This window comes from Larimichthys crocea, chromosome VIII (assembly GCF_000972845.2).
Source record: "Larimichthys crocea isolate SSNF chromosome VIII, L_crocea_2.0, whole genome shotgun sequence".
Classification (NCBI taxonomy): Eukaryota; Metazoa; Chordata; class Actinopteri; family Sciaenidae; genus Larimichthys; species Larimichthys crocea.
The window spans coordinates 22,958,721-22,983,797 of record NC_040018.1 but is presented as its reverse complement, the minus strand read 5'-3'; the positions used below and the strand labels follow the sequence as shown (position 1 = coordinate 22,983,797).

General features: G+C 40.7%; 2 protein-coding genes across 4 annotated transcripts in view; one reads left to right on the top strand and one right to left on the bottom strand.

The window, feature by feature from the left end:
* garre1 (granule associated Rac and RHOG effector 1) overlaps positions 1–14,947 on the bottom strand; it is a 32,049-nt gene extending 17,102 nt beyond the window's left edge. Inside the window, exons 1-3 of one of the 3 annotated variants that reach the window (XM_019274308.2) lie at positions 14,852–14,947; positions 2,589–2,686; positions 1,229–2,479 (exon numbers count right to left, since the gene is read on the bottom strand). In XM_019274308.2, coding sequence (XP_019129853.1) covers positions 1,229–1,732 — 504 coding nt within the window. In that variant the 5' untranslated portion in view covers positions 1,733–2,479; positions 2,589–2,686; positions 14,852–14,947. Of the gene's footprint in view, positions 1–1,228; positions 2,687–14,293; positions 14,422–14,851 lie in introns of those variants that run through there. The other 2 variants (XM_010733120.3, XM_019274307.2) reach the window with 2 other exon arrangements.
* A 2,465-nt stretch (positions 14,948–17,412) lies between these two features.
* Positions 17,413–24,583, top strand: gpib (glucose-6-phosphate isomerase b). Its single transcript, XM_010733121.2, has 18 exons — positions 17,413–17,594; positions 17,852–17,942; positions 18,245–18,313; positions 18,555–18,674; positions 18,808–18,891; positions 18,969–19,115; positions 19,590–19,661; positions 19,751–19,795; positions 19,888–19,941; positions 20,503–20,563; positions 21,161–21,204; positions 21,341–21,493; positions 21,762–21,891; positions 22,030–22,106; positions 22,692–22,820; positions 23,106–23,181; positions 23,682–23,748; positions 24,145–24,583. The coding sequence occupies exons 1-18, from the start codon at positions 17,476–17,478 to the stop codon at positions 24,266–24,268; spliced, it is 1,662 nt and encodes a 553-aa protein (XP_010731423.1). The 5' UTR covers positions 17,413–17,475; the 3' UTR covers positions 24,269–24,583.
* Positions 24,584–25,077: the final 494 nt, after the last annotated feature.

The following is a 25,077-nucleotide window of genomic DNA, read 5'->3' as shown; positions in this document are numbered from 1 at the left end:
TTTAGACCATTTAAAGCTTTTCCATGATAAAAAGTCTAAATTCAGCCAATATCTACATGTAAAATAGCTTTTTGTGTTTAGGGTTTGTGTACTGCCTTTTAATATCTTTTATAGTAACAATGAAAAGTGTGTATGTGGATTTTGGGGTAGGGTTAGGATAACCACAAAGGGACTTCCACACAACTGTGTATTAAATAGAGGATAAATAAGCAGATGCAGTAATCATCTTTTTTGGGTGTGGTGGTTTTCCAGGTAAACACTGATGCTGTAACTTCAAATGAACCTGTGTTTGGGATCTGACAGTGTCAACGTACATTGTTCAACCTGGCTTCATGAACCTCCTGACCCGGGTTTAAAGTGGGTGTGACACAGTCTAGATTTAGTGGAAAATAGTGAGCAGGGGCTTCTGTAACTAAAGGATTACTACAGTGTTATTACTGCGAGTGGCATCTTGTTTTCTCAGCCATGAGGTCTGCTCCCGTTTGTGTTCTTTTCCATTCATACAAGATGTGGCACAGTGCAGATGCAGACCCAATTCTTGTGTGATTGGAAACAACCAGATTAACCAGTCTAGGAAATAATGGTCAGACACGGTAGTTTGTTTGTGTTTGTCTGTGACTTTTAGGGAAAGCTACAACTCTCTTGCTTAATCAAAAGACAAATGGACAAAGCAAGCGTGTAAAGGAGAGAGACAGGCAAAAGGTAATTGAGACTAGAGAGAGGGAGAGAGAAAATTATTCTCACATCACAGCTGAGCCCTTTGGTTGTGTGTTTTGCATTTTACATATCAGCAAATTCAGAGCTATGGAAAGATGGTGTGGTATTCAGAGTGACAAAAGATGACTTTTCTTCTCACATCCTCAGTGTTTTTCACACCTCACCCTCAGATCCTGACACCAGCTTAACGCTGGGCGTGAGAAGCCTATTCGAGCCAGGAAACACTGATTCATGGAGCCAACCTTCTGACAGAGTGCAGCTAAGCATCTTAGCACTGCTGCTAGAAGACGAGTCATGGCTAAATGAATATGAGAAAATATGTGGTGTTTAACTATGGTGCCTCAGGCTGTGAGCTTAACCAATTCTTTCCAGGAAAGCAAACAGTGGACTTAAATGTCAATATGTTTTTTTTTTTGTTTGGTGGAAGACACGAGACACTTGAGTCAACAGTGTGACATATTGCAGTACAAACGAGTTCAACAGGTGGTATAGTCAGCTGGTGAGCACGTACCTCAACATCCTGCAGGCTGAAGTCGTTCTGATCTTTGAAGTTGGCGGCCCCGGCGCTCAGCTCCATCAGCATCTTGGCGATCTCAGGCTTTATTGCTGCAGTCAGCCTGCTGGCCGCCTCCATGACGTGTTCCTGCACGTCCTTCAGTTGCATAGCTGCTTTGGAATAGTGAGAGTTCCTGAACACACTGCTGAACAGGTCTGTGAGGAAGGCGCTGGCCCTGCAGAACACGTTGAGGGCATCCAAATATTTGGAGATGCCTTGCTGGATGTCTGCAACTGCGGTAGTGGCGCTAGAAGGAGGTGGTTGGCAGCTGCCAGGCATGCCCACCCCGGTGCCCATGGGCGAAGAGGCCGAGCAAGAGGAGGCCAGGGAGGCGCTCAGGGTCCGGCTCAGCTCAGGCATCTGGTACTGCTGGTGCTGTTGCACTTTCTGCTTGGACCCGCCGAGCAAAAAGCGACGCTTGTAGTCCATTTTACTTTCTTGCGCACTACAACAATACATAGGTGGTGCAACAGCACCGGAAGCTGCTGTTTTAGCTTGTATTGTCCCCACAAAATGCTCTTGTCCTCTTAACAAAAAAAACAACACCCAACGGTCCTGAAACTGTTCAAAGTTACGTAAAAAGACAGCTCAAGGATTCCGCCTGCCAGAGGATCATCTCAGTGTGCCTTGCAGAGAGGCAGCACAGACTTGGGTGAGGTCGGAGGGCGATCGCAAAGACTGTCAGGCTGAATGAAATGCTTACATGCAGCCCTGCTGCAGACACGTCAGACCCAGCTTAAAAGACAGCACAGACACACCTCCAGATTCTCTGTTTCCAGCGTCAAACAAAATTATCATAATAGGGAAGGAGAAGTCAGAAACACTCCTTAATTTATGTACTTAAAGTGAAACTATAGCCAAGCATTAAAGTGCATTAACTTTCCTTCAGAATGGGGGGTGGGATGGGGGGTGGGGAGGGATCCTTCTTTATATGGTATACACACGTATGTACATACACCAGCCTGCACTAATAAAAGTAGAAAACCCTTTTAAAAGCTGAGAGGAAAAATGAATCCAAGGGAAATGAGATACTGGTCAACAGCACGGAGGAAAATGACAGTAATAAAACAAAAAACAAAACAAGTGAATGCTGGAATCAGAGGACGTGGTTTTGGCTCTTCTTGTGCACTGGCTGGTAGAGGAGCTGCGGGAGGCGAAGGGCAGACAGATCCAGTCCGTCTCAAATCCTCTTCACGAAGCAGGGCTCTGCGGGCAGTGAGCAAAGGGGCCAGCTGATAGCTCTGTCTGCCTGTCACAAGTCTCCAGCAGCTTCCTGGTTTCTCCCAGTCTGCTGGCTGAGGTAGATATTACTCACCGCGGAAACAAGTGTGCTTCCAGATCTCGCCGTCCTCCGCGGATGCAGATTAGAGCGACAAAAGCACAAATGTATCTGTAAGGCCTCTAGGTCATTTCCTAAGGGAGGAAAGGGCAGAGACACAGAAGAGGGGGTTAACGTAATGTCAAAGAGGAAGGATGAGCTTCGTTTCAACTGTTTTACTGTTAAAGCCCAAAATAAACTCAACAACTCAAAACACAACCAACAGATACGCAGCTAGGAACTACTTCGCCTCTTTTTTTTTTTTTTAGAATAAGACTATAATTCAGGTTTTTATTTAGAAAGTTTGGAACACAAATGATATGCCTTAGAAATATCTAGGTAACCTCATTGGTTGATCACACTAAAAGCAGAAGTGGAAATAATAACTCACAATATTTATTTTGCAATACAAAAATGTGACAACATCAATCTTGGATACAAAAATAGTTTGTGTCTTATTTATGAGAAATGAGACGCATAATCACTGTACCGCCTGAGAAGACTACGAGACATTTATGAAGTCAAATTCCATTAAAATTTGGTGCAGCCACCAGTTGCAACAATCTGCTATCTGTCCGATGGCTTGTATCAAAATAAAATCTCTGTCTACATAGATGTATATCTAACAGTGTTCTGTCAAAATAATCCAAAACTACCAGGGACCATCATAACGCCATGAAAGTCAGCAATAGCTGCATTGAAACCTCCTCACATCACCCTCACCTACCTAGTGTAAAGGAGAAACAACAACTGAAAGGTCTGGAAGACATGGACCTGTTTCCACTGTAGATATAAGAGGCACATTTTTAAGTAACACAAAGATTCTTGTTTTCAGGTGATTATACATGCATGAAAACAAAGTTATAAATTTACACACTGGACCTTTAAAGACTTTATTCTATATTAGGGCTGTAACGATGCATCATGACACGATTAAAAATCGGTACAAATGCGTGACGACTGGCATCGGTTGACAGAAAAAATGAATCGCGATTCTTGGTGAATGGAAACCCGCACAGCGCGCGCTCTCACTGGTCAAACAGGCTTCCCGGCACGATGCGTGAGCGTGGCGTATTTGGTCCGTCCTGCACGCGACTTCAAACCCCACCGGGAGTGTTTTAGAAGTGAGCGCTTAGCCCGCCAGACTTCGTTTACTTCCTCAGATTTGGACATTTTCCCGGTGTATGTTCTTCTACATAAAATGGGTCATATTAGACCCTGAATAGTATGTAAGGGTTAATGAGTAATGAAATGTTTGTATGTACTTAAGTTCCCAACTTCATTGTAAGATTAATTTAAAGCTTTAGTTAATAAAATGATCAAATAAATTCAGTTGCTCTCATAATCTGTCTTTTTTGCACGGAAAAAAATGTGGCTAGTGGAAATTCTGATTGGCTGGTAACTTCAGAAACTTACCAGCCACATTGGCTGGTGATCAAAATGTTAACTTAGAGCCCTGGTTATGCCACCACGTGAGCGAAAACTGCACATCACACCAGTTAACAGCAGTTTACTGTGAGATTGTTTCTAAAGAAAGCAGATGTGTTTTGTTGTTTAAGATGTAAGTTGCACTTTTTATAAAGAGAACACAAACTGTTTGAGAGTTTCTGTAAAGAAAAATATTTTTTTTCCTACAAATAAAAAGATATTTTTATTTGGTCATAATTTGTCTGTAGCTCATTTTGATTTGATTTTTGATTTTGATTTTGATGTCTAAAGAAGAAGACAAGAAGTGATTTACAGAGCAGATAAGTATGCCGTCACAGTTTCGGTTGAAATTCCTCCCTCCTCTCAGTGTTTGAGACGTATGATTGTTTGACTTCAACCTCCCTTTAACACAAAAGACTGGTTCACTTCACTCCCAAACGACAGCAACAGATGAGACTAAACTTTACAAAGGTTGTGGCCTTCCCGTCCCTTTACATGTAGCATGCTGTGCCAAGGTCAAACTGATATACAAAACTGAAGCTACTTCTTGTTAGATCGAAGTTACAAATGTGTTTCAGAGGTTTTATTCAACTTGGCTCTTAATATTTTATTACACTGTTCACCACCTCACATTCAGCAGTTCACAGTAATTTACAAAACCTTGTTGTCACCTTGTGTTACATGATTTTCTTGCTTTCATTTTCACCCAGTTATTCAACTCCTCAAACATTAGGTAACATCTGCAGAATAATTAGATAAAAAAGGAGAGTGACAGATGTATAAATTAGACTTAAATGATCAGTGTGTTGGATTTAGTAGCATATAGCCGTGTAGTTGTGGACTGTAACCTTCTCCTCTCACGCTCCTGTTCCAGGTGTGAGCAAAGAGCTAAACAGATCGCCCTATCAGGCCCTATCTAGAGCCAGGATTTTGGTTGTGGACTACTGTAGATTTCAGGTGATTATACACTAATAAAGTTAATAATTTTGCATATTATATTCAATTTCTGTCTTATTCTGTCCCTAAATCTTACACACTGGACCTTTAAATTATACACGGTTTAATTGTTTAGTTGAGTACACCTCGTGGTAAAACTGTGCAAGCTACACATAAACTTGTTTTAGTTTTGTTCAGTTGAACATAATAGTGGTAATAAAAAACCCTCACTATAAATTGTAACATCTATAATATCAACTGTTGTGACATATATAAACTGTTATTTTCCTGCCGTGATTCAAAGAGGATGACGTTTAGCCACATTTCTCTAAACTTGGTGGTAATATTATATAACAGTTTGGTAAAGAGCTGTGGTTTAAAGTTGTGCATTTCTAGACGATTACTAACACCATACCTCACGGAGAGCGTCTCTGAAAAGAATCTCTGGCAGTGTCTGCTTCAGCAGAACACAGCTGCACAGAGAAATTCCTGCAAGAAGCTATTGTTGGAAGACACTGCAGGGTCTGTTGAGCTCCACATAGGAGTCACAATACTCTCATTCAATAGCCAAGCATTATGTGACTTGTCCTTCTCCCGTTTGGCCTCTTTCACTCGATTATGAATATAATATTTTACATTGTCAACATCAAGGAGAATTTGGCCTCATATCTCCATTTCCGACTAAACTAGGCAGCTAAAAGGTCAGCTGGTGACTGCAGACTTTCACAAAGACACGTTTAAGGCTGAACACAAGTTAGTGACATTTCTGACACAGGAAATAATACGACTTCTGATCTGCCGTCACCTAAAATGCAACATGCAAACTCCACAAAAAAAAAGTGCTTGTGTCAACAAAGCTGACAGGAACTTGCAAAAAACCAAAAATCTGTGTCATAAAGCATTTTTTGTCATTTTCCATTTCTATCCTTTCACTGGAAATACACAGAAACAGCTTGTGGCCTTCAGAAACAGCCCGTCACTAAATCTGTTCTTTTTGTGTGGCGGCCTAGTGGCACTGAAGCTGATACAGACACACTCCCGATGATATTACACTCAATGGGACACCCACTATCAACCTGATAGACTAATCTGTTAGATAAACCACTCCCTACACAGCAGGGCAATCATTCTGTGGAACATTTAGACTCTGTTATCTTGTAGCACCATGCTGAATGCTTCTGTGTTTTGGGATGAGTCAGGAAAAGCAACTTGTGTGTGAAAACAAAACAAAAACACACCATGCACCGTCCAGCCTGCTGTCATTGCACACTAAGCAGCTGCATAGTGGCCTGACATGCGTAGCTTCCATTATGAAGCCCAGCCAACATTCTCCTGACCTTGAAACCTCACTTCCTTTCACAAACAGAGGGGTACGCCCGGCAAAAAAAAAAAAAAAAAATCATCTGTCCCTGGCTGTAAAGTGGAGAGACCAAGCCAAGGGAAACTAGTGACCTCCTCGTGAAGGGACAACAGAGATGCGTTTCCACCGTTCAACCCTTACATTAGAGAAAAAAAGTGACTGAAACTGAAGCCATTTTTTGAAATAGTCATGAATATGAATCTCAAGCGTTATGAGTTAACGTGTCCGCTTTCATATCCTGGTATACAAATTAGTGCAGCCGTTGACTGATCCGTCAAAATGACTCACTGGTTTCTTCTTTAGCCATTTTCTCCCTTCCAATCAATTTTCTCATTCGTTTCTGATGTCGACAGGTCAGTCGAACTCACTCACCCTGCAGTTAACAACTTCATTTGCTCTCTAAAACAGATGTGCACACGCGGGTGAACACAACAACTCGCATGCAACATTGTCTGCTTGTAGTTCCCACTATAAAATAGACAAGTCTGTCTATCCCTTATGTTTTCTGATGTAAGCAATGAACTTCTGCTACCAAACCACGCTGTAGCTGCGCAATAATTTAGCCTTTTAGCTGCAATGACAAGTTAAAAGGCTTTGTGCACTCCACACAATCAACCAAGAAACTAGGCAAATAAACTCAATGTTTAGTTCATTGCCATGTCTTTAAGGATTTCTTGAAGAAGCAGTTGCCGGGTGTGGCTGTTTAAGGGGCGGCTAACTAGCGCAACGGTGCAGTCCTCTAAATCCCAGAGATTACAGCCGCAGAACCTGCCAGGTGCGCCACAATACTGCTAGTTGACACAGTTAATAGGATATTAGCTTTTTTGCGAGGTAAACAGGAAACCTGAGCTTTGCGAGCCTGAGGCTACCCACTCTGGTTCTCACACTTTCACACTGTTGGGCTAAATAACAGGTAAGTGCACAGAAATACAACGGGCCGATGTGCATCACGTTGTTGCAAACCAACTTGGGATGTATTATTGCTTTTATATATTATTTTCTTTTTCCTATGCTTACTTAGTTATTTGTATTATTATCTCTTTTAAAATTTCTTGGAAACATGATTGTTGTATGCCATGCAGAATGAAATGGAAGCCCTGCTCATGGCTGGAAATAATTAAAACCAATTCTGCGGAGAGTGGTGAGACAGTTTTAGGAAGGTGGTTTGGATTACCATAAGTTAAATATTTCATCTTTGAGAAAACATTTAGCTTTTATGTTTGGTTTAATTAGCGGTGGTATTCCAATGTCATAGTTTGACATCTGTTTACTCCAATTAATTCTCATCCTCTGATAGTAAAAACAGGCCAAGACGTGTGTAAAAATGTAAAAACACGTAAAACCACGAAAATCTGCATACGGTGTAGTGTGGCACTGAGACAGGGCATCTAGATTCAACTAGTTCTGACTTTTCTGAGAGTCTTGTTTTTTTTTTAAAGATTTTTTTTTTTGGCCTTTTCAAGCTTTATTTTGATAGAGACAGCTGAAGAGTGACAGGAAATGTGGGACGAGAGAGAGATGGGGAATGACATGCGGGAAAGAGCCACAGGTCAGATTCGAACGCTGGGCTTCCGCAGCAAGGACCGAGCCTTCGCACATGGGGCGGCTGCTCTACCAACTGAGCTAAACACGACCCCAGAGAGTCTTGGTTTGATGTAGTCCATGGCTCCATGTGAATAACAAAAGTAGGAACTGATTAAGTGCAGTGAGTCACAGTGCATTGAGTCTGAACAACAAAGCCAGATTTTTTGGGAGGGAGAAAATTGTGGGCTACTTGCTTTGTTCTATGTTTGTTCCAGGCCGATATAATTTATCTATAGAACATTATTAGAGAGTGTGTTAGTGGTCCTCATTTCCTTCCTGGCTATAAAACTCCATAAGCAGAGGTTATCCCAAGAGAAACAGACATGGCATCAATATTAATGAGGCCTGCTGGCTTCTCGGGGTAGCTCCATTGGCTGCCAGCCTCCTGTCGCAGGGTTACAGTGTATTAGAGATTGCACCCAAACAAATACATGTGATAGGAGAGTCCCTCCGGATGCACGCTGGAGTTGTGCCAGCCCACTTTAATGTCCTTCCTCCAGCAGCGGCTGCTTCGGGGCTAATGTTAGCTCCACTTCCCCACTCACCGTTCATGTCAGCTGCTCAGCTTCAACAGGAAGGGGGTTAAGGTTTCCTGAAGCAAGCACCCTGTCGCCAGTAACAAAAACGTCAAACCAAATATGCCATCGGGTAGAGCTATGTCGTAAATCACAGTAGCAAGTCTGGTTTACCTGTACTGTACAGACCTCTGGGCAAACAACTGGCAGCAACAACGTCATGCAACTTTTTGTTGTTTTGACCTAAATAAATCCAGTAACTCACCAAAATAACACACAGAATGTGCACGCAACAACTTACTTTTGTTTTCATTATGAGAAACATACTTAAACCTGGGATATAGTACATCAGCACCCTTCTCCTACGGGCTATTGAGCACCTCTACTCAAGCATACAAGTGCCATTGCTCAAAGGCACCTTCACACCGGCTGTTGATTTGCATTGGCCTTTTATTTTATTCACTTTCCCCACACTGATTTTGACTGATAGAACCAGTCAACCCACTGGTCACAAGCCCACTTCTGTAAGCTCACTCATTACACCAAAAGATGTTACTTTTGGATGTGCTGCCATATTTGTGCGACTGTCACATCACAGCTAGGTAGCTTAATAGCTGCGGATGGGGCAGCTGTTACCCATGCTGACAGCTCCTTATCCATCTGCCACTGTGAGGCAAACACAAGCCCTCTGACGCTCCAGCCACAGGCCCGACATTAGCTCTCTCATGAAGTCTATTTCAGCCTCCATGGGCAAAACAGCTGCCCTACGGCCCACACTGCACTGTTTTTAGACGCTCCAAAAGGTTCAGCTCAAAGAAGGAGAAAAAAAATGTTCTCCCCTACATCTGTTGCCAATGAAGCAAAGGAATGCATTTCCCCAGAACCCTCTTAATGTGGGTTCAAATGAGCACAAAAAGCAGGTCAGAAAAGCCAACCATACGTTGCGAAACATCTCCTCGATATCAAGTAATCATAAAAAAACAACACATAAAACTAATTGGGTTTTGGAAAACAAGATTCGGACCGTTTATTTGGTTGGAGAAGCTTCACTGAAGACATTCCACAGCGCAGATAAGCTTTAGTAAAGCCGGAGAATCAGCAGACAGGTCGAGGAGGTCAGGCCAAATGACAGGACAAGTGCCGGGAGCAACTGTGTGACAGGAGCTGAGCCAGGCTCCTCTTGCCCACAGAACACAAGGAGAGTATTGTGGCAGGCCCTGGTCTCCTCATACCAGCGCACAGAAAAAAAAGAAAAAAGAAAAAGAAAAGACACTCACACATGCAGCTGCATGACTTTGTGAGTTGAACAGGAAAATAAAAAAAAAACCTTGGCTATGATTTAACATTAACTGCAAGAATAGATTTTCTGCCATCGATATCGTGTTTCTCCTGGAATTGTTTTTTTGTAGGCAGCTGCAGGTTTTGGTGGTTTGAGGGTAATGTTTGGTTTTGTTCCCAAAACTAATCCTGCTTTGGTCCCATTTTTGTTCTGGAGGGTTTGGAACTAAAAATACATTTACTTTGATGCTCAGTTATCATTTTTAAAAAGCTGTTCATATAGCCGTGAAGTTGCCAATTCTGCTTTAATGTATGTTTTGGCAGAGTCTTCACTTTCTGTGAAGCAGCAGTGAAACTTTTTCCTGCTGCTGAAACAAACCGCTGTTGTGTAAGTTGGGACAAAACACGATATTCATATCAGTCAAGAGGCTGATACAGTTGGTGAACGGGCTGGATAATATTAGGCCAACCTATACGGTCATAACGGACAACGTACAAAGCTTATGCCTCCAATAAAAATAGCAGACAGGCCACTCTAACAAAAGACATAGTTGAGGGCCCCACATGTCTCTGTGTCATATGCAAACACAATTTTCAACATGTGACTTTGCCTTAATCAAATAATTTGTTTTAACAAAGAAAAAAATCAATTTACTAATTAATTTAAGTCTCACTGGAGGAATCAAGACCATAATGGACACGTGAATGACAATAAACACGGCATCTGACTGGATTTCATCACAGCCTTCGCACAAAGCATACTAGCCTTTCAGCATTTCACTGTAAGCAAACAGAATTAGCTCAGATATGCTCCTCCAGAAGAGCATTGTACAATGTTGTGTGTTCAGTGTGCCCAACCGGTGGGTTTCAACAACAAGTGAGAGCTGTGATGAAAGGCTCTGACGTCACTTCCATTCATGAAAGCCTGGTGGCAACCTGTGGGGATGAAAATGCTTCCCTCAGCCTATATTGAGCAGACTATGTACCGAGGTTGCAGGTTGTGCTGCATGCCAGCCACCAGGACGCTGTATTTTTAGCCACGACGAGAGTAAGAATTTATTCTCGCACTTTAGGCACAATGGGACAGGATACAGAGGTGCCATAGAAGTTAGAAATTGATTTACAAACAAAGTAGGAAGGCAGGAAAATTGAGGCGAACAGGAAAGTGCAATTAAAAGTTATAATAAGTCACATAAACAAACAACCTTCTGCACATAAGAGAAAGAAGTCTAAATTAAGTGGCATAGTGTAAAAAAAAACACTTTTAAAGTGGGCTGAAGGGCTGAAGTGCCCTTTAGCAAATATCAAATCTCTGTGAGCTCTTGTATTCACTGTTTAGCTGTGTAACTGACCCTGACTTCTGACCTCCTTGCGGAAAAAGCACAAGCAAAATATTTCCTGCAGGGGTTGAGAAAGATAAGTATCACATGACATCAGAGTTTTGTGGTCGCCTCGATTCTTCTTGTATTTGATCATCTCTAGCGCACAAGCATTCATGCATCTCACTGGGAACATTTGACTGAGGGGCAAATAGCTGACCACAAACTAAAGCTACACTGGTTTCCCAGGAGACAAGGGTGAGATTTCCCATGCTTGCAAGCCTCTCTCCTCTTTATCTGTAAACCCGCTAGCTGCTTCCCCTCTGGATGGGGACTGGCATCTTATTCAACTCTGAAAATAGCCTATTTGGTTTAAGTAGTAGATGAAACAGCAGTAGTAGAGCTGAAATGTCCCGTTACAGAAGAAGCAGACCCCCGCTCCCTGCCACACAACAGTGCAAATGTTAGTTTTGTGCATCCAAATGAAAATCCTGTCACACGAGCCTGCATCTCTCTGATGCACGAGCTGGCAAAATGTGTTGTAGGTGGATATTATCTAACACGCCGTCAGGCCAGAGGTGGACAACGATCACCGAATACTATTATTATTTACAGATTTTCCAGAAGACACTACCACTGTCGTGACTGTAATGATGTCATTTGTTTTGTACAACAAAAATATACTCACATAGTGTTGCTTTTATTGAATACAACCACATTTTTAAATCACTATTTTTAACAATAGCCAATACCTTTTGTGGGGTTATCACCATCACTGACACACAGCTTCATAGACTCTAAGTCCCAAAATGTTATAATAGCCTGAAAGTTTAGAAATATTTAGAAGTATCACTGCCATGGAAAACGAGAAGGCAAGAAGGCAGCATCAAAATAACATTAAAGTGTCTTTATTTATAATATTTTGATATACATGAGTCACATTTGTTTACGATTAACAGACCACTTTATTGATTCGGCTTGATTCAGTTACTAACAAGCTGTCGTGGAAGTCTGCGTGTCACAGAAATGTACCACAGCATGAAAATGTTAAGATATCTCAGACGTACGGTAATGTAAGTACAGCCGAGCCACAAGTAATTTATATATTTCTGTAAGGTGTTGCCAAGTGGAAGCTACAAACCGATGGTAATGCTTAGCTGCCTTCTTGTGACACCTGTTGTTCCTTCAAATCATCTTAAGGGAAATCAGCAGAATTTCAAACTTCAGGAGATAAAATGCAAAAAAAAAACTCAGCTAATGTGTCAAATCCAATCTGTGGGAGTAAAGTAAAAATCAATACGTCAAACGTTTTCCAGCTTCTAATAATACAGAGGCCTGGGTTAACTCATCCCTTCCCCCAGCTGAGTCTCCTCTGTATCACTCGTATGTATAATCTAAAACTGAGCGGTGAGAGAAACACTAGAAAGCTCCTTTGTTGAAGGAAATATTCTTCAGGTCCGTGGAACAGGGACAGTGCCAGTAAAGCACAAGACAGGCATGTACTCCACCCGAGGCGAGTGCAAACAGTAATCTTGTGACTGTATGCCGACTTCCTCACACATGCATCCGGATTCAGTGTAGGACTAAGTGTCACTCCTGGTCATAACACACGTTGATGAATACTAACATCAACAACAACAACAAAAAGAGAGAGAGAGAGAGAGAGAGCGAGAAGAAAAAACAGCTGGAGCTTTACTATCAGTCCACTAACTGCGATGACCGTTCAGGCACAGCGTTGAATAAGCTCTTGAAAAGAATGGGTTTAAACAGAGACAGGAATTTTGCAGAGCAAAGCACGTATTTTCACAGTGACGCAGCTGTGGCAGATGTCAACACATAGGTCCAGATTTGTTTCAGTGAAAGCACGCACAACTCAACAAAAAGAAAGGCAATGAGCTTAACACAGACTCAGACAAAACTGTATCGGGTCATCGACATCCATGTAATCCTAGAACTGAAAACAACAAGATGATTCAAAGCCATACTTTTTCTTAACATCTTGCTTTAAAAGGGCAGCAAAAACAAACCCATCTTATCCACCACATTAGAATAAAATACAGTATTAACATCCAAAAACCACTGCCAACATTTGAATGGCCTGTTCTGTGAGTGTTTTCTCCTGCAAAATATAAAAACACACAAACACACCGTCAATCAGTCTCCTTGTCCTACATGATCAAACAGTCACTTTAATATCTAAACTTCAACAACCAAAACATGAAACACTTTCTACGTGGTCGCTGCTAAAGTCTGTAAAGATGCCTTCACCCCTTGAGAAAAGTGGGGCGCCGTTATTTATTAATGCAATTCCAGATATCTCCTCTGCACTGTACAGACTATATAAAGCCAAGTCTATAAAGTCACTGGGGGTTGTTTAAGTTACTGCTTTTACTTTGGCTCACAGTTTACAAACCAGTCTATAATTCCCTGGATATTCTGGTGCATGATCCGAGGATTCAATCGCCATTTGTGGACACATTTTTCTGTGAAATGCACGGCTGTATAACAAGCTCTTTGTAGCAGCACCATTGCATACACTCAGGCTATTAATGCAATAGTGCAAACACTAGTTAGTTACATAATAATGCAACTTACAATGAGGCACTACTTGGTTAGTTTTGTACTCGCTTAAAAAAAGGGGGATTATTTTAAAACCCCGATCACTATTTAGCAGGAAGGTGTAACTGAATCCCCGCAAGCGCAGTTAGCCGGTTTCATCGAAACTCTCCGGGATGACATGGCCCGAGTCATGGGAACACTATGTCGCAGCTATTAATACGGCCTTTTTAACGCCCTTAAATGCAGAGTCGCCGGAAAGGCTCCCGGTGCATCCACTCACAGCGAAACGTAAAGGGAAAGCGAGTGACACGAAGGCGTACACAAGGCGGTGGATACCCGGTGACCACCCCCCGCTCCGGGTCCGCTGCATTCCCGACTCTGACACTCAAGAAGAACCAGACACTCGCCTGTTAGCTCGGCGAGCTAGTGCACTTTCCACGAAGCGTGTCTATATTGTCAGTCTATATCCAACCGCGGGAATAAGTCCGGCCGCCACACAGGCTGTAAATCACGCCTTTGTCGTCCGTTTGTCTAATGTTATGTTAACCTACATTCCTGTTTTTTGTGTGTGTGCGTGTGTGTGTGTGTGTGTGCGGCGGGCGATTACCGACTGCAGCGCGTAACTTGCAAACCAAGAACGCCCAGGTCCGTTATCGGACATGCAGTCAAACCAGCCCGCTGCTGACGCTTTATAGCTCACAAGCCCTGTTTCTTCTGTCTTACCTGCATCGCCACGGCTATCTGCTTGTCAAGATCAAATATGAAGCACCGCGCACACACACAGGTACAAGTCAGCGGCAATGAAAACACAAATAGCCGATACCGCCAATCGCTCCTCCTCCGCCGCCGACCTCAGACGGATGCGCTTCATCAGCAGACATTAACTTGCGTTTGTGTACCAAAATATGAGTGTGTGTCCGTACAGAAACCTCACAGGCATTTGAAACCCTCTCTAAAACCTTCACCCGACTGTCTGTGCGGTTTAAGATTTCAGTCATGAAGGTTAAAAACGGAAATAAGCATGTCGGAGCGAGGTGCGTCCGATAATGGGTGCATACGGTTCTAAGCAGGCTAGCATCATAGCTAACCGAGCTAACGTTAGCAGCTAGCTCTCTGCGACACGGTTGTGAGCGGAGCGCGAGCCAACGTTAGCGGCCCGGCGGTGCTGCGACACGGGCCAAAGGGAGCCAGCTCCACCGTAACCCGGGGGCAAGCAAACAGCTTGAGTAAAACACAGGATAAATGTTAGTAAACCTTTAAGTTAATCACCACATCGCTCACCAGCTCTAGGCATCCACCCTCTTGACAGCGAATCCCCTGTCTGTGTGCGAGCCGCGTCAAGGCCGCGTCCATACAGCCACACACCTCCGGTCAGACTTTCACAATAAAACCTCGTGTTTATGAAATCACAGGCGGCTTTAAACACGATTTTAATTAAATAACGTGTTTATTTTTTATTTAGTTTCCAAATATACAAAGATACATTGTACAATGATGTGATGATCATTAATTTTTCTACAGTCTAATTTAATTGTATATATTTTTTACCTTTATTTCTACTTCTATTTCGTGTTTCTAAAAATCTATCTATCTATCTATCTATCTATCTATCTATCTATCTATCTGTGATCATGTATCATAAAGGGGATTAATAGGATTGAAATAGTAAGTCAGCATGCTTATTCAAGTGGAACTTGAACCATAAGTGTGTCAAAACATATTTTCTACAGTCTGATTTAATTGTATATAGTTTGTACCTTTATTTCTAGTTCTATTTCTTGTTTCTAAAAATCTATCTATCTATCTATCTATCTATCTATCTATCTATCTATCTATCTATCTATCTATCTATCTTTATCATTGTTGCAGTGTTTTGTTTAATGCTGCCGTTCCTCGTTTATTTTGAAATTAAAATCATATTTTCTAAATTAAGATGGCCATAACCACCACACCACACAAACATATTTAGACAATATGTAGTGATGTGAGTAATATTCACCCGGACACAATGACAAATATACTGAAAATAAAAGTGTGTAACTAAATATTATTAGAAGTCCACTAATTTTCATATTTAGGGAATAGTAAAAACAAAAACGAAAATAGATATGCTGTGGCTGGTGGTGTGGAAATGCGAGTTAGTTCTACTGTTGCACTAACTGTAAATCCTTCTGACATACATCAGCTGCCTACACTGGCAATATGTTTTATATTTATATCATTCACATAATCTCTCTATGATACCCACCTTTGGTCAACTTGATTTGTTGTTGTTGTTTTCTAACTATACATAAAGTAAAGAATAATTTGTTCAAGCTATAGACTGAGCTTTTCTCGCCCTCTAATGTTTGATAAGGAATATTACACCCTGTACTCCATACTTTTAAAAACGGTCACTTGGGGGCGTTTAGGTCCACAAATTGCTGTTGAACACATCAGTTAATGGATGTGAGCAGCACCATGTTTGTCCTTCATTCTTCATAAGATGACTAATTCCAGTCTATAGAGACTAGAATACACTTAAAAGCAACAAAGGGGTTTCAACTTTTGAGTTTACATAATGACATTAGGTACTTGACTTTTTCATTATGTAACTTTACATAGATTTCTATGTACTAAAATATACAACATGCTTCAATGCATGTATTTTCTGTTTCTGCTGTCCAGCTTTTTGTTGAGTTTATTTGTATAGGATAAAAATCTGTTGTTCTTCTTACCCTTTGTCTGTTTGACTAGATCACTTTAAAAGACACAGATAGTTGTTGATAATAATCATTGAAAAAGCTTATTGTATAAATATGCTGATGCTCTATATATAGGAGAGGATGAGACTTGAACCCAAATTACAAAAACATACAATTTTTGGAATTTTGAGTTATTCTGAGTTAAAGACAGTGTGTTAATAGCTTTGACTTTTAAGGTGAAAATAATGAATAATCACATTTTTGTTAAGTGAGAACTGAACTTGAGTGAGGCTTTAATGATACTGCTGTTTGTTCACAAAACTTGTTTAACATTGTTTTTATTGTGTCAAAGTAAAGACACAGAAAACATAGTTTTATGATAATACAAAATAAAATACAAAATTATAACACAATGTATAATGCAGCACAGTTATCTAAAATATAGGAATATAGGTTTGTGGTTGTTACAAACACACAAAGAACACTCATATTAATGAATGAATATTTGAAAAAGTAAATAGCTTCAATTTGAAAATAAAAAAGGGAGAGAGAAAATGTGGGTGGCAATCTTCTGTTCCTCGAATTTCTGAATAAATAACATGAGTGCATATTATCTTATTTGTTAGGAGACAAGAACAAATTTTTCAGCACAATTTCCATAAATTTTGGCACAAAAAACAAACCCTAACCTATCACAAAGAAATTATTTGAACAGAATCATAAAAATTGGAGAAAAATATTTCCTATAAAGAGTTTGTGTGTTTTAAATAAGTAATACTTTGTTACTTATTGTGAACTACAGTATGCACCTGTTAATGAAGGTCTGGGGGTTGTGACATTTATGCATGTTAATATATCTAGTTATATGATATGTATGTAAGTGATAATGGATTCTGCAAAGACTATTCATAATGTAGACAGCTTATGTGTGTATTTCAGAAGGATCTACGATGTGTGAAACAGCAGTATGGAATGCAATACTGCACGGTAATATGAGCAGGACATTGAACTATACGCCACTGTGTTGCTGTACTGATAACACTCCCCCTGCCAACATGCACTGTAACCCCGTGCAGTTATGATATGGTGTGTCACTTGTAGGAGGGGCAAAGTGTGGATCTGGACTGAACGCCCTTCAAAAAGCTTTCCCTCTGACCCTTTCACTCGCACTCAGCCAGGCTAGTTGAATACAGTGGAGCACAGCAAGCCTCTCCAGACATCATGGGACTCACACAGGACCCCAACTTCCAAAAGCTGCAGGACTGGTACACAGCCCACGCACTGAACCTCAACATGAGGCATATGTTTGAGGCTGACAAGGAGAGATTCAACAAGCTCAGGTATACATCCATCCCAAACTATTTTTACCGGCTGAACAGGATGAGGTATTTTATATGCATGTAAATAAGCTGTAATATTAGCATCGATTACATGATCACATGCCATGAGTCATTCCTCCTATGCAACTGTGTACTTTTTTACATAACATTGAACACAGATGTCGAAGCGCCACTTGCCCACGGAATAATACTGTTTGTTATATTTTGTTATGATATTATTAAATGTCACAAGCTGTTGTGTTTTTGTGTTTGGACAGTTTAACACTGAAAACTGAGGATGGAGACATTCTTCTGGATTATTCCAAGAATCTCATCACTGATGAGGTCATGAAGATGTTAGTTGATCTGGTAAATTCATTTCCATCTTAATTATTTGTGGCCTTTTAAGTGCTAAATCTAGATTTGCTCTGTAGCTCATTGTTAATACAATCTGATCAGAGCTGATAAGTTGGCCTTTGCTGCAAGCTGCAAGTGGGTGATGATACAGGCTTCATCTTGCAACAAAATATGCTCTATATATGTATGTATGTATGTATGTATGTATGTATGTATGTATGTAAACAAGCTGAATGATCAAAGGGATTGGCCATCAGTTTTATTAATATCCACAATGTACCATATAATTTCTTAAAACATATTGTCTTCTTCAGGCCAAGTCAAGAGGAATCGAAGCTGCCAGAGAGAAGATGTTCGCTGGAGAGAAGATCAACTTCACTGAGGTACTCATTGTTGACCACATGTTAGCTATAACTTGACTTTTGGCAGTGTTTACCTCTTGACATTTACCCTGGTTGGTTGTTTTGGCTTATTAATAAATGAATATTAAAATGAGTAAATTCAACAGCTGGATAATCTTTAACCTCTTCTATACCAACAGTATAAGCTGCCAACAGTAAAATATCAATGGCACAGTACTGAGTGTAAGTGTGTGTTCTGTCCCTTGGTGATGTGGAAATGAAGGGTCGTGCTGTGCTCCACGTGGCTCTGAGGAACCGCTCCAACACTCCCATCATGGTTGAGGGCAAGGATGTGATGCCAGATGTCAACAAAGTTCTTGAGAAGATGAAGGGCTTCTGTCATGTGAGTCAAATGTACCAGCAGAAAGATGCAAAATCTCTGGAGTTATTATCTGGAGCATATTTCATAGTATGAGTTTAGTACTCGTGCTCCTGAAGGTTTGAGGCAGTGATCAGTATTGTTGCATCTGCTACAGAGAGTTCGCAGCGGAGAGTGGAAAGGCTACACAGGAAAGGCCATGACTGACGTTGTCAATGTTGGCATTGGAGGATCTGACCTTGTGAGTGAAATATATGGAAAATATTGATACAATAACTGTATTATCTGAATTTGAACTTGAACTGATTTAAATTTCAGGGCCCCTTGATGGTGACAGAGGCCCTGAAGCCTTACTCAAAAGGTGGACCGCGTGTGTGGTTTGTGTCAAATATTGATGGAACACACATTGCCAAAACCCTGGCACAGCTGAATGCTGAAACAACCCTCTTCATCATCGCATCCAAGGTAGCTAGCACTAGATTAACATTTTATATCTGAAGAAAATGTGTTTTCTTATTCATATTTATGTTTACTCAGTTTGTATAAAACCTTTCATGGAACGACAAGTTGTAAAGAAAGCTTCCCTTCAGACAGATTCATCTCAGTGTGCTGTACACCATGAGATGCTCTTTCCAGGCAGCCAATGTTATGTCACTTGACATTCACATCTGAATGTCTCTGAGCAGCTTTCCAGCTTTGGCACAAGTGATGTGTCAAGAACAGCAACAGCTTTTACTGATTGGCAACAGTTATTCTAACAGTTATATTTAGTGGGAAATGTCTTTGGACTCAGGCAATGACATTCTCCATTTTTCTGGTCCTGCTGATGTGTCATTTTGTAACCTTCTAGATCATCATTTGCATGCAGATCTGTATATATATATTCATATTAATACTTGGTTAATTGTGTGGTTTATTTATCTAATTCTCCATTTGAAGACATTCACCACCCAAGAGACCATAACCAACGCTGAGTCGGCCAAAGCATGGTTCCTTGAGCACGCCAAAGATGTAAGTATGCAGCCACCTCAAACAACAGCAGCATTTTTCAGGTTGACTTATTGATACCTGTCAATCATATCATCTCTATGTTCCTACAGAAAGCTGCTGTTGCCAAGCATTTTGTAGCCCTTTCCACAAATGCAGTAAGTCACAAAAGTCTATTTACAGGTTAATCCTCCTTTCTCTGTCCAGACATCTGATCCTAACTGTCTACTTTTCTCGGTCTCCCCCTCAGCCCAAAGTCAAGGACTTCGGCATCGACACAGAGAACATGTTTGAGTTCTGGGATGTGAGTTCTCTTTAATGCTTAAAGCAGACTGTGTGCAGCAGGTCCTGTCTTCATCCACAGACTGTGATGGGGGCCATAGGCAGCAGCTATAAATAAGCTAGACTTTTGACCTGTGAAGTAGGTGGGACGGACACTCTGGCCAGCAGCTGCTGGGTAATCAGAAGCCTCTCTCTTCAGGCTCAGTTATTATTGGTAGCGACCTTCTCTCGTGGAGAGGTTACTGTAAAGGCTGGGTTGCATCAAAGGTCAGGAAGCTGCATTTAGTTACATTGTTGGTATTTAAAGGGTAACAACTATAATATGCCCTTTATGTCACAGAAAAAAAAAAACGGCTGTGATATAGACTCATTACAAGTACAGAGTATATAGTTTTTCTATCTCTAAGAGAAAGTCAAAATTTGACAAGACCTTCAAAAGATCACAAGCTGAATGATGAAGTGAACCAGCACCTTCTGTTGTATGCAAAGCTTGTTCTTCTTCTTTGAAACCCACATTTTACAAAAGACTTTGGTATAAAGCATAAATATATTTTCAGTTCTTGTTTATTTTTTTTTCTTTTAGTGGGTTGGTGGTCGTTTCTCTTTATGGTCTGCAATTGGAATGGCCATTGCCCTGCATATTGGTATGTAAAACGAAAATAAGCATTTTACTTTGTTTTGAATCTGACATTTTTGTATATTCAACTCCTTTCAGTCATATTTAGACACATCATCCCTTTTTGTCGATATTTTTTCCGGTATTTAATCATAAGCTAATTGCTGGACACAGAAATTAAGACCAGATAGTGGCACTTGATTAGTCAAGGGGCCAAGTTATTTCAGTTCATTTCAGGGGACATTAATGTGTGTACCAAATGTCCTAGGAATCCAAGCAATAATTCAACTCAAAACCCTAAATATTAACCTCATGGTGGTGGTGCTAGTGGAAAAATTAGGAATTCATCCTCTAGGAACCATAATGTTTATATAAAATTTACTGGCAATCCCTCCAATAGTTATGATATTTAAGTCTGGATCAAAATGTTAAACAGTCTAACTGATTAAGATTGTCATTCCTTAAGCCACATCACAAGCATAGATAAAATATACTACGTTCTTCTCTAGTAAATAAAGGAAAGACACTTAGAAATTACACGATGTATTAAAAAAAATCACTTCAACTGTTTGGTCAATAGTTTCTTGTCAGTTAACTTCTCTGTCACATCTCCTCTCCTCATCAGGCTTCGACAACTTTGAAAAGCTTCTTTCAGGAGCTCATTGGATGGTAGGTACAACTCCAACACCTTCCATTCTCCATCTTTCTCATGTAGAATAACTATTCATATATGCCTTCTTCCTTTAGAGAAGACAGTAATGTAAATGTAAAAAAATGTAAATTAGCATCCCTTCATCTGCTGTAGGACAACCACTTCCGGACCGCTCCTCTGGAAAAGAACGCTCCCGTCTTGCTGGCTCTGCTGGGCATCTGGTACATCAACTTCTTCCACGCTGAGACCCACGCCATGCTGCCCTATGACCAGTACATGCACCGCTTCACTGCCTACTTCCAACAGGTCAGCCTCAAAGGTTTCTGCAAGAACATCCAAGAGAAGGAGATTGATTTAAAAGATGACTTTTAATTAACTAGTTGAGGTTCCTCGGGCAACATCATTCAGCATGACTAAAGAGAGAATGATTGTGGATAAAATTACTCTGATCTTGCATGATGACATTAACACAAACTGACAGAGCAAAGCGTAACAATATGTCTGTGGTAATAGTCTACACACATCAGAGAGATTTTAATGCATGTGACAGTTTTGATAAGTGTTTGTTATCTAGGGTGACATGGAGTCCAATGGAAAGTACATCACCAATCATGGAGCACGTGTAAACTACCACACTGGGCCAATAGTGTGGGGAGAGCCAGGAACCAATGGACAGCATGCCTTCTACCAGCTCATCCATCAAGGTAACATCATTCAATCACTGCAACATATACATGATTCAGTCCGTCAGAGTCAGATTTTTCTGTTTCTTTTTTAGTGGTAGCAGTGCTAGCAGGAGTCCTTTGGTTACTTGTCATTAATGTAGACTGTGTCCAACTCAGGAACACGCATGGTGCCTTCTGACTTCCTGATCCCAGCTCAGACACAGCATCCCATTAGAGACAACCTGCACCACAAGGTATGCCTGTGTGTGCCTGTGCAGTGCATTACTAAGTTCCCAACCTTCTCTAATGTATACCTACTTGATGAATTTTGTTGCCCTGTTTCAACTACTGGTGGAACCCTAGATTTTATTTTACAGTTTTATTACAGTTATTTATCTCAAAGACTACAAAACATCTTCTTTTGAAACAGTTATCTAAGCTACAACTACAGTGGAGTAGAGTTAGTGCGTATTAATTGCCTGCAAAATATGAGGATTACATATTTTGAGAGATCATCCTTAAAGGTCACACATTCTTCTACCACAAGAGGCAGCTGAGGTAAGACACTGAACCTCTATGAGCTCCACAATTGGTGATCAGGCTTCCACAGAGCTCTAACCCTGACAACCTTTTGCTGACAGGTGTAATTTAGTATCCTTAGACAGATACATGAAAAACTCAATAATAAGGAAATTCAGACTTTATCGCTATAGAAAATGTGTTTTTGCACATCTACATATTGGAGTACAACACAGACATAAGTGGCTCACCAGACTGACGGGATAACATACACTGTGCTGCTCTGTATCTGAAGGTGTGTGTGTTTGATGTGGCTGTAGATCCTGCTGGCTAACTTCCTGGCTCAGACAGAAGCTCTGATGAAGGGTAAGACTACAGAGGAGGCCAGAAAGGAGCTGGAGGCCACTGGCCTGAGTGGAGAGGCTCTGGAGAAAATCCTGCCACACAAAGTAAGTGGAAAAAAAGAATAAGAAAAATGACTGCAGCTCTCATAACACAATAACAAAAAAAACCTAAACCTCAATTTGTGGAGAGGCAGTCACCTTATGTTGCTTTTATACAATAAATCAAGCTTGACACGAGGACCTGCTAACAGCAGACTATAGTAAGCACTGGGACCAGAGCATAGGAGGTAGTGCCCCCCAGTGACCATGAGTACACACAGCTATCTAAACCTTATTGTGATGACAGCATGCACAAAGCGGTCTTTAAATCTTTCTTATTGTTTAACTCAGGTATTCCAAGGAAACAGGCCAACCAACTCAATCATCTTCAAGAAACTGACCCCGTTCACACTTGGATCACTTATAGGTGAGCGTGAACAGTGTTTCTTATGACTTACACACACACTGATACAATATTTATATCCTTGTTATCACATAATGACTTTAATCTCTATATCTTACACGTTGACTATTTGTTCATGTTGCATTAAAAACACTTTTTCCAGACTGCTTATTGGCCTTTTTGCTACAATCTGTCCATATCTCTCTGAGTTGCATTGCCCTACACTCCAAAGTAATAACTGATATGACTATAAACTAGACTGTGAGATGAACCTTATACATCTTTAGATAGTCGGAACAGTATGTATGTACATGATCCCCAAAATAGACAAAATGGCACAAATTACAGACAAGGTTCAGTGAGGATGCTGCACACTGTTGCATAGTAACAGTTGGTCTGTTTGTAGCTAAACAGCCCAACACATTATGTCCTCCTTTCCTCTCTGAAATCCAATTTAATGAAAGACTTAATCTCTATCATCATTTTTTATGTTGTGTCAATAATTATTCTGTCTTGTTTTACAGCGATGTATGAGCACAAGATCTTCATCCAGGGTGTAATGTGGGAGATCAACAGTTTTGACCAGTGGGGGTAAGACAGTTTTAAACTCCTGGTTGTATTGAGCATGCCTGTCATCGTTACATACTCATGCTGTTCAGCCAAGATTTAATAAAATCTGCAGAACTCTATTTCAAATTATAGCAGAGTTTCCGGTTATATCCAAAAAATGCTAAATATTTCAGGCTGAATCTGGGAGAAATGTGAGTATAATGATCTAGAATTTTTCCATCTGATGGCATGGTGCAGCCATAAAATATAAAGTATTGGGTTTGAATGTTTCACTTAGTCTAGCTTTAGTGAAGAGTTGCAACAAACAGGTATAGAATATATTGTGATGTTATATATGTATTGAATAAAATAAAAGGGGATAATGACTGTGTGACTGTGCGACATAATGTTTACTGTCTTCTCCCTCTGCATTATTAGAGTTGAACTGGGCAAACAGCTCGCAAAGAAGATCGAGCCTGAGCTCAAGGATACCTCTGAGGTCCACTCCCACGACTCCTCCACCAATGGACTCATCAACTTCCTCAAGAAAAACTTCGCCTGAGTCGAGTCACTCCAAAACAACTTCCACTTTACTACCACATCATTATTAATCTAATCAGCTCATGAGCTGCATGGACAGGAGACTTGCAAAGGCAGCTGGTCACTCCCATGCAGTCAAGCTGAAGCACTCTTTATGTTTGTACTCTCATTATGAATTTCGTGACTGTCTACAGTGCTGTCTTTTCTATGTTTGTTCATTCATGACTGTGAAGAGGAAAAGCTTTTTGTATTAGAGTGTTGTGGAAGACAGAGTAAAATATGTTCTCATTGTCTCTCCACTGTCACAAGTTTCTGGAATAAATATCTTTACACCGACTTTGTCAAATGTAAAAGAAACAGACTCAAACACAGCAGTTGTTCTGCATATGCCTGTTGTAATAATCTTTTAACCTACTAGGTTTGTGCAAGGAGCACATCACTAGATGGCATCAGCGAGCCAGATTTATTTACTGTAAGCAAATCAGCCACCCAGTAATCTACCATTTATTCAGTGGAACAAAGGGTCAGAGGTCAGTGCATCTGCACTGTTCCTCCCCACAAATCCCCAGACTCCACAGCATCCATTTAGAGAGAGAGAGAAAAAAAAAACAGCTGGACTAAACAGCATCTGGACCGCAGGCCAGCCCTCACTGGCACCATATCTAAACATCATTAAACTTCATTTACTTAATGTTTCAGTGCCATGTGCCAAAATGTGCCTGAGAACTTCTCCTTCAAACATAAAATCACATATAATAATGGTATGAGAGCCACAGTCTCACATAATACGATGATGCTATCAACCACAAAGCACAAAACATAAAGATAAAA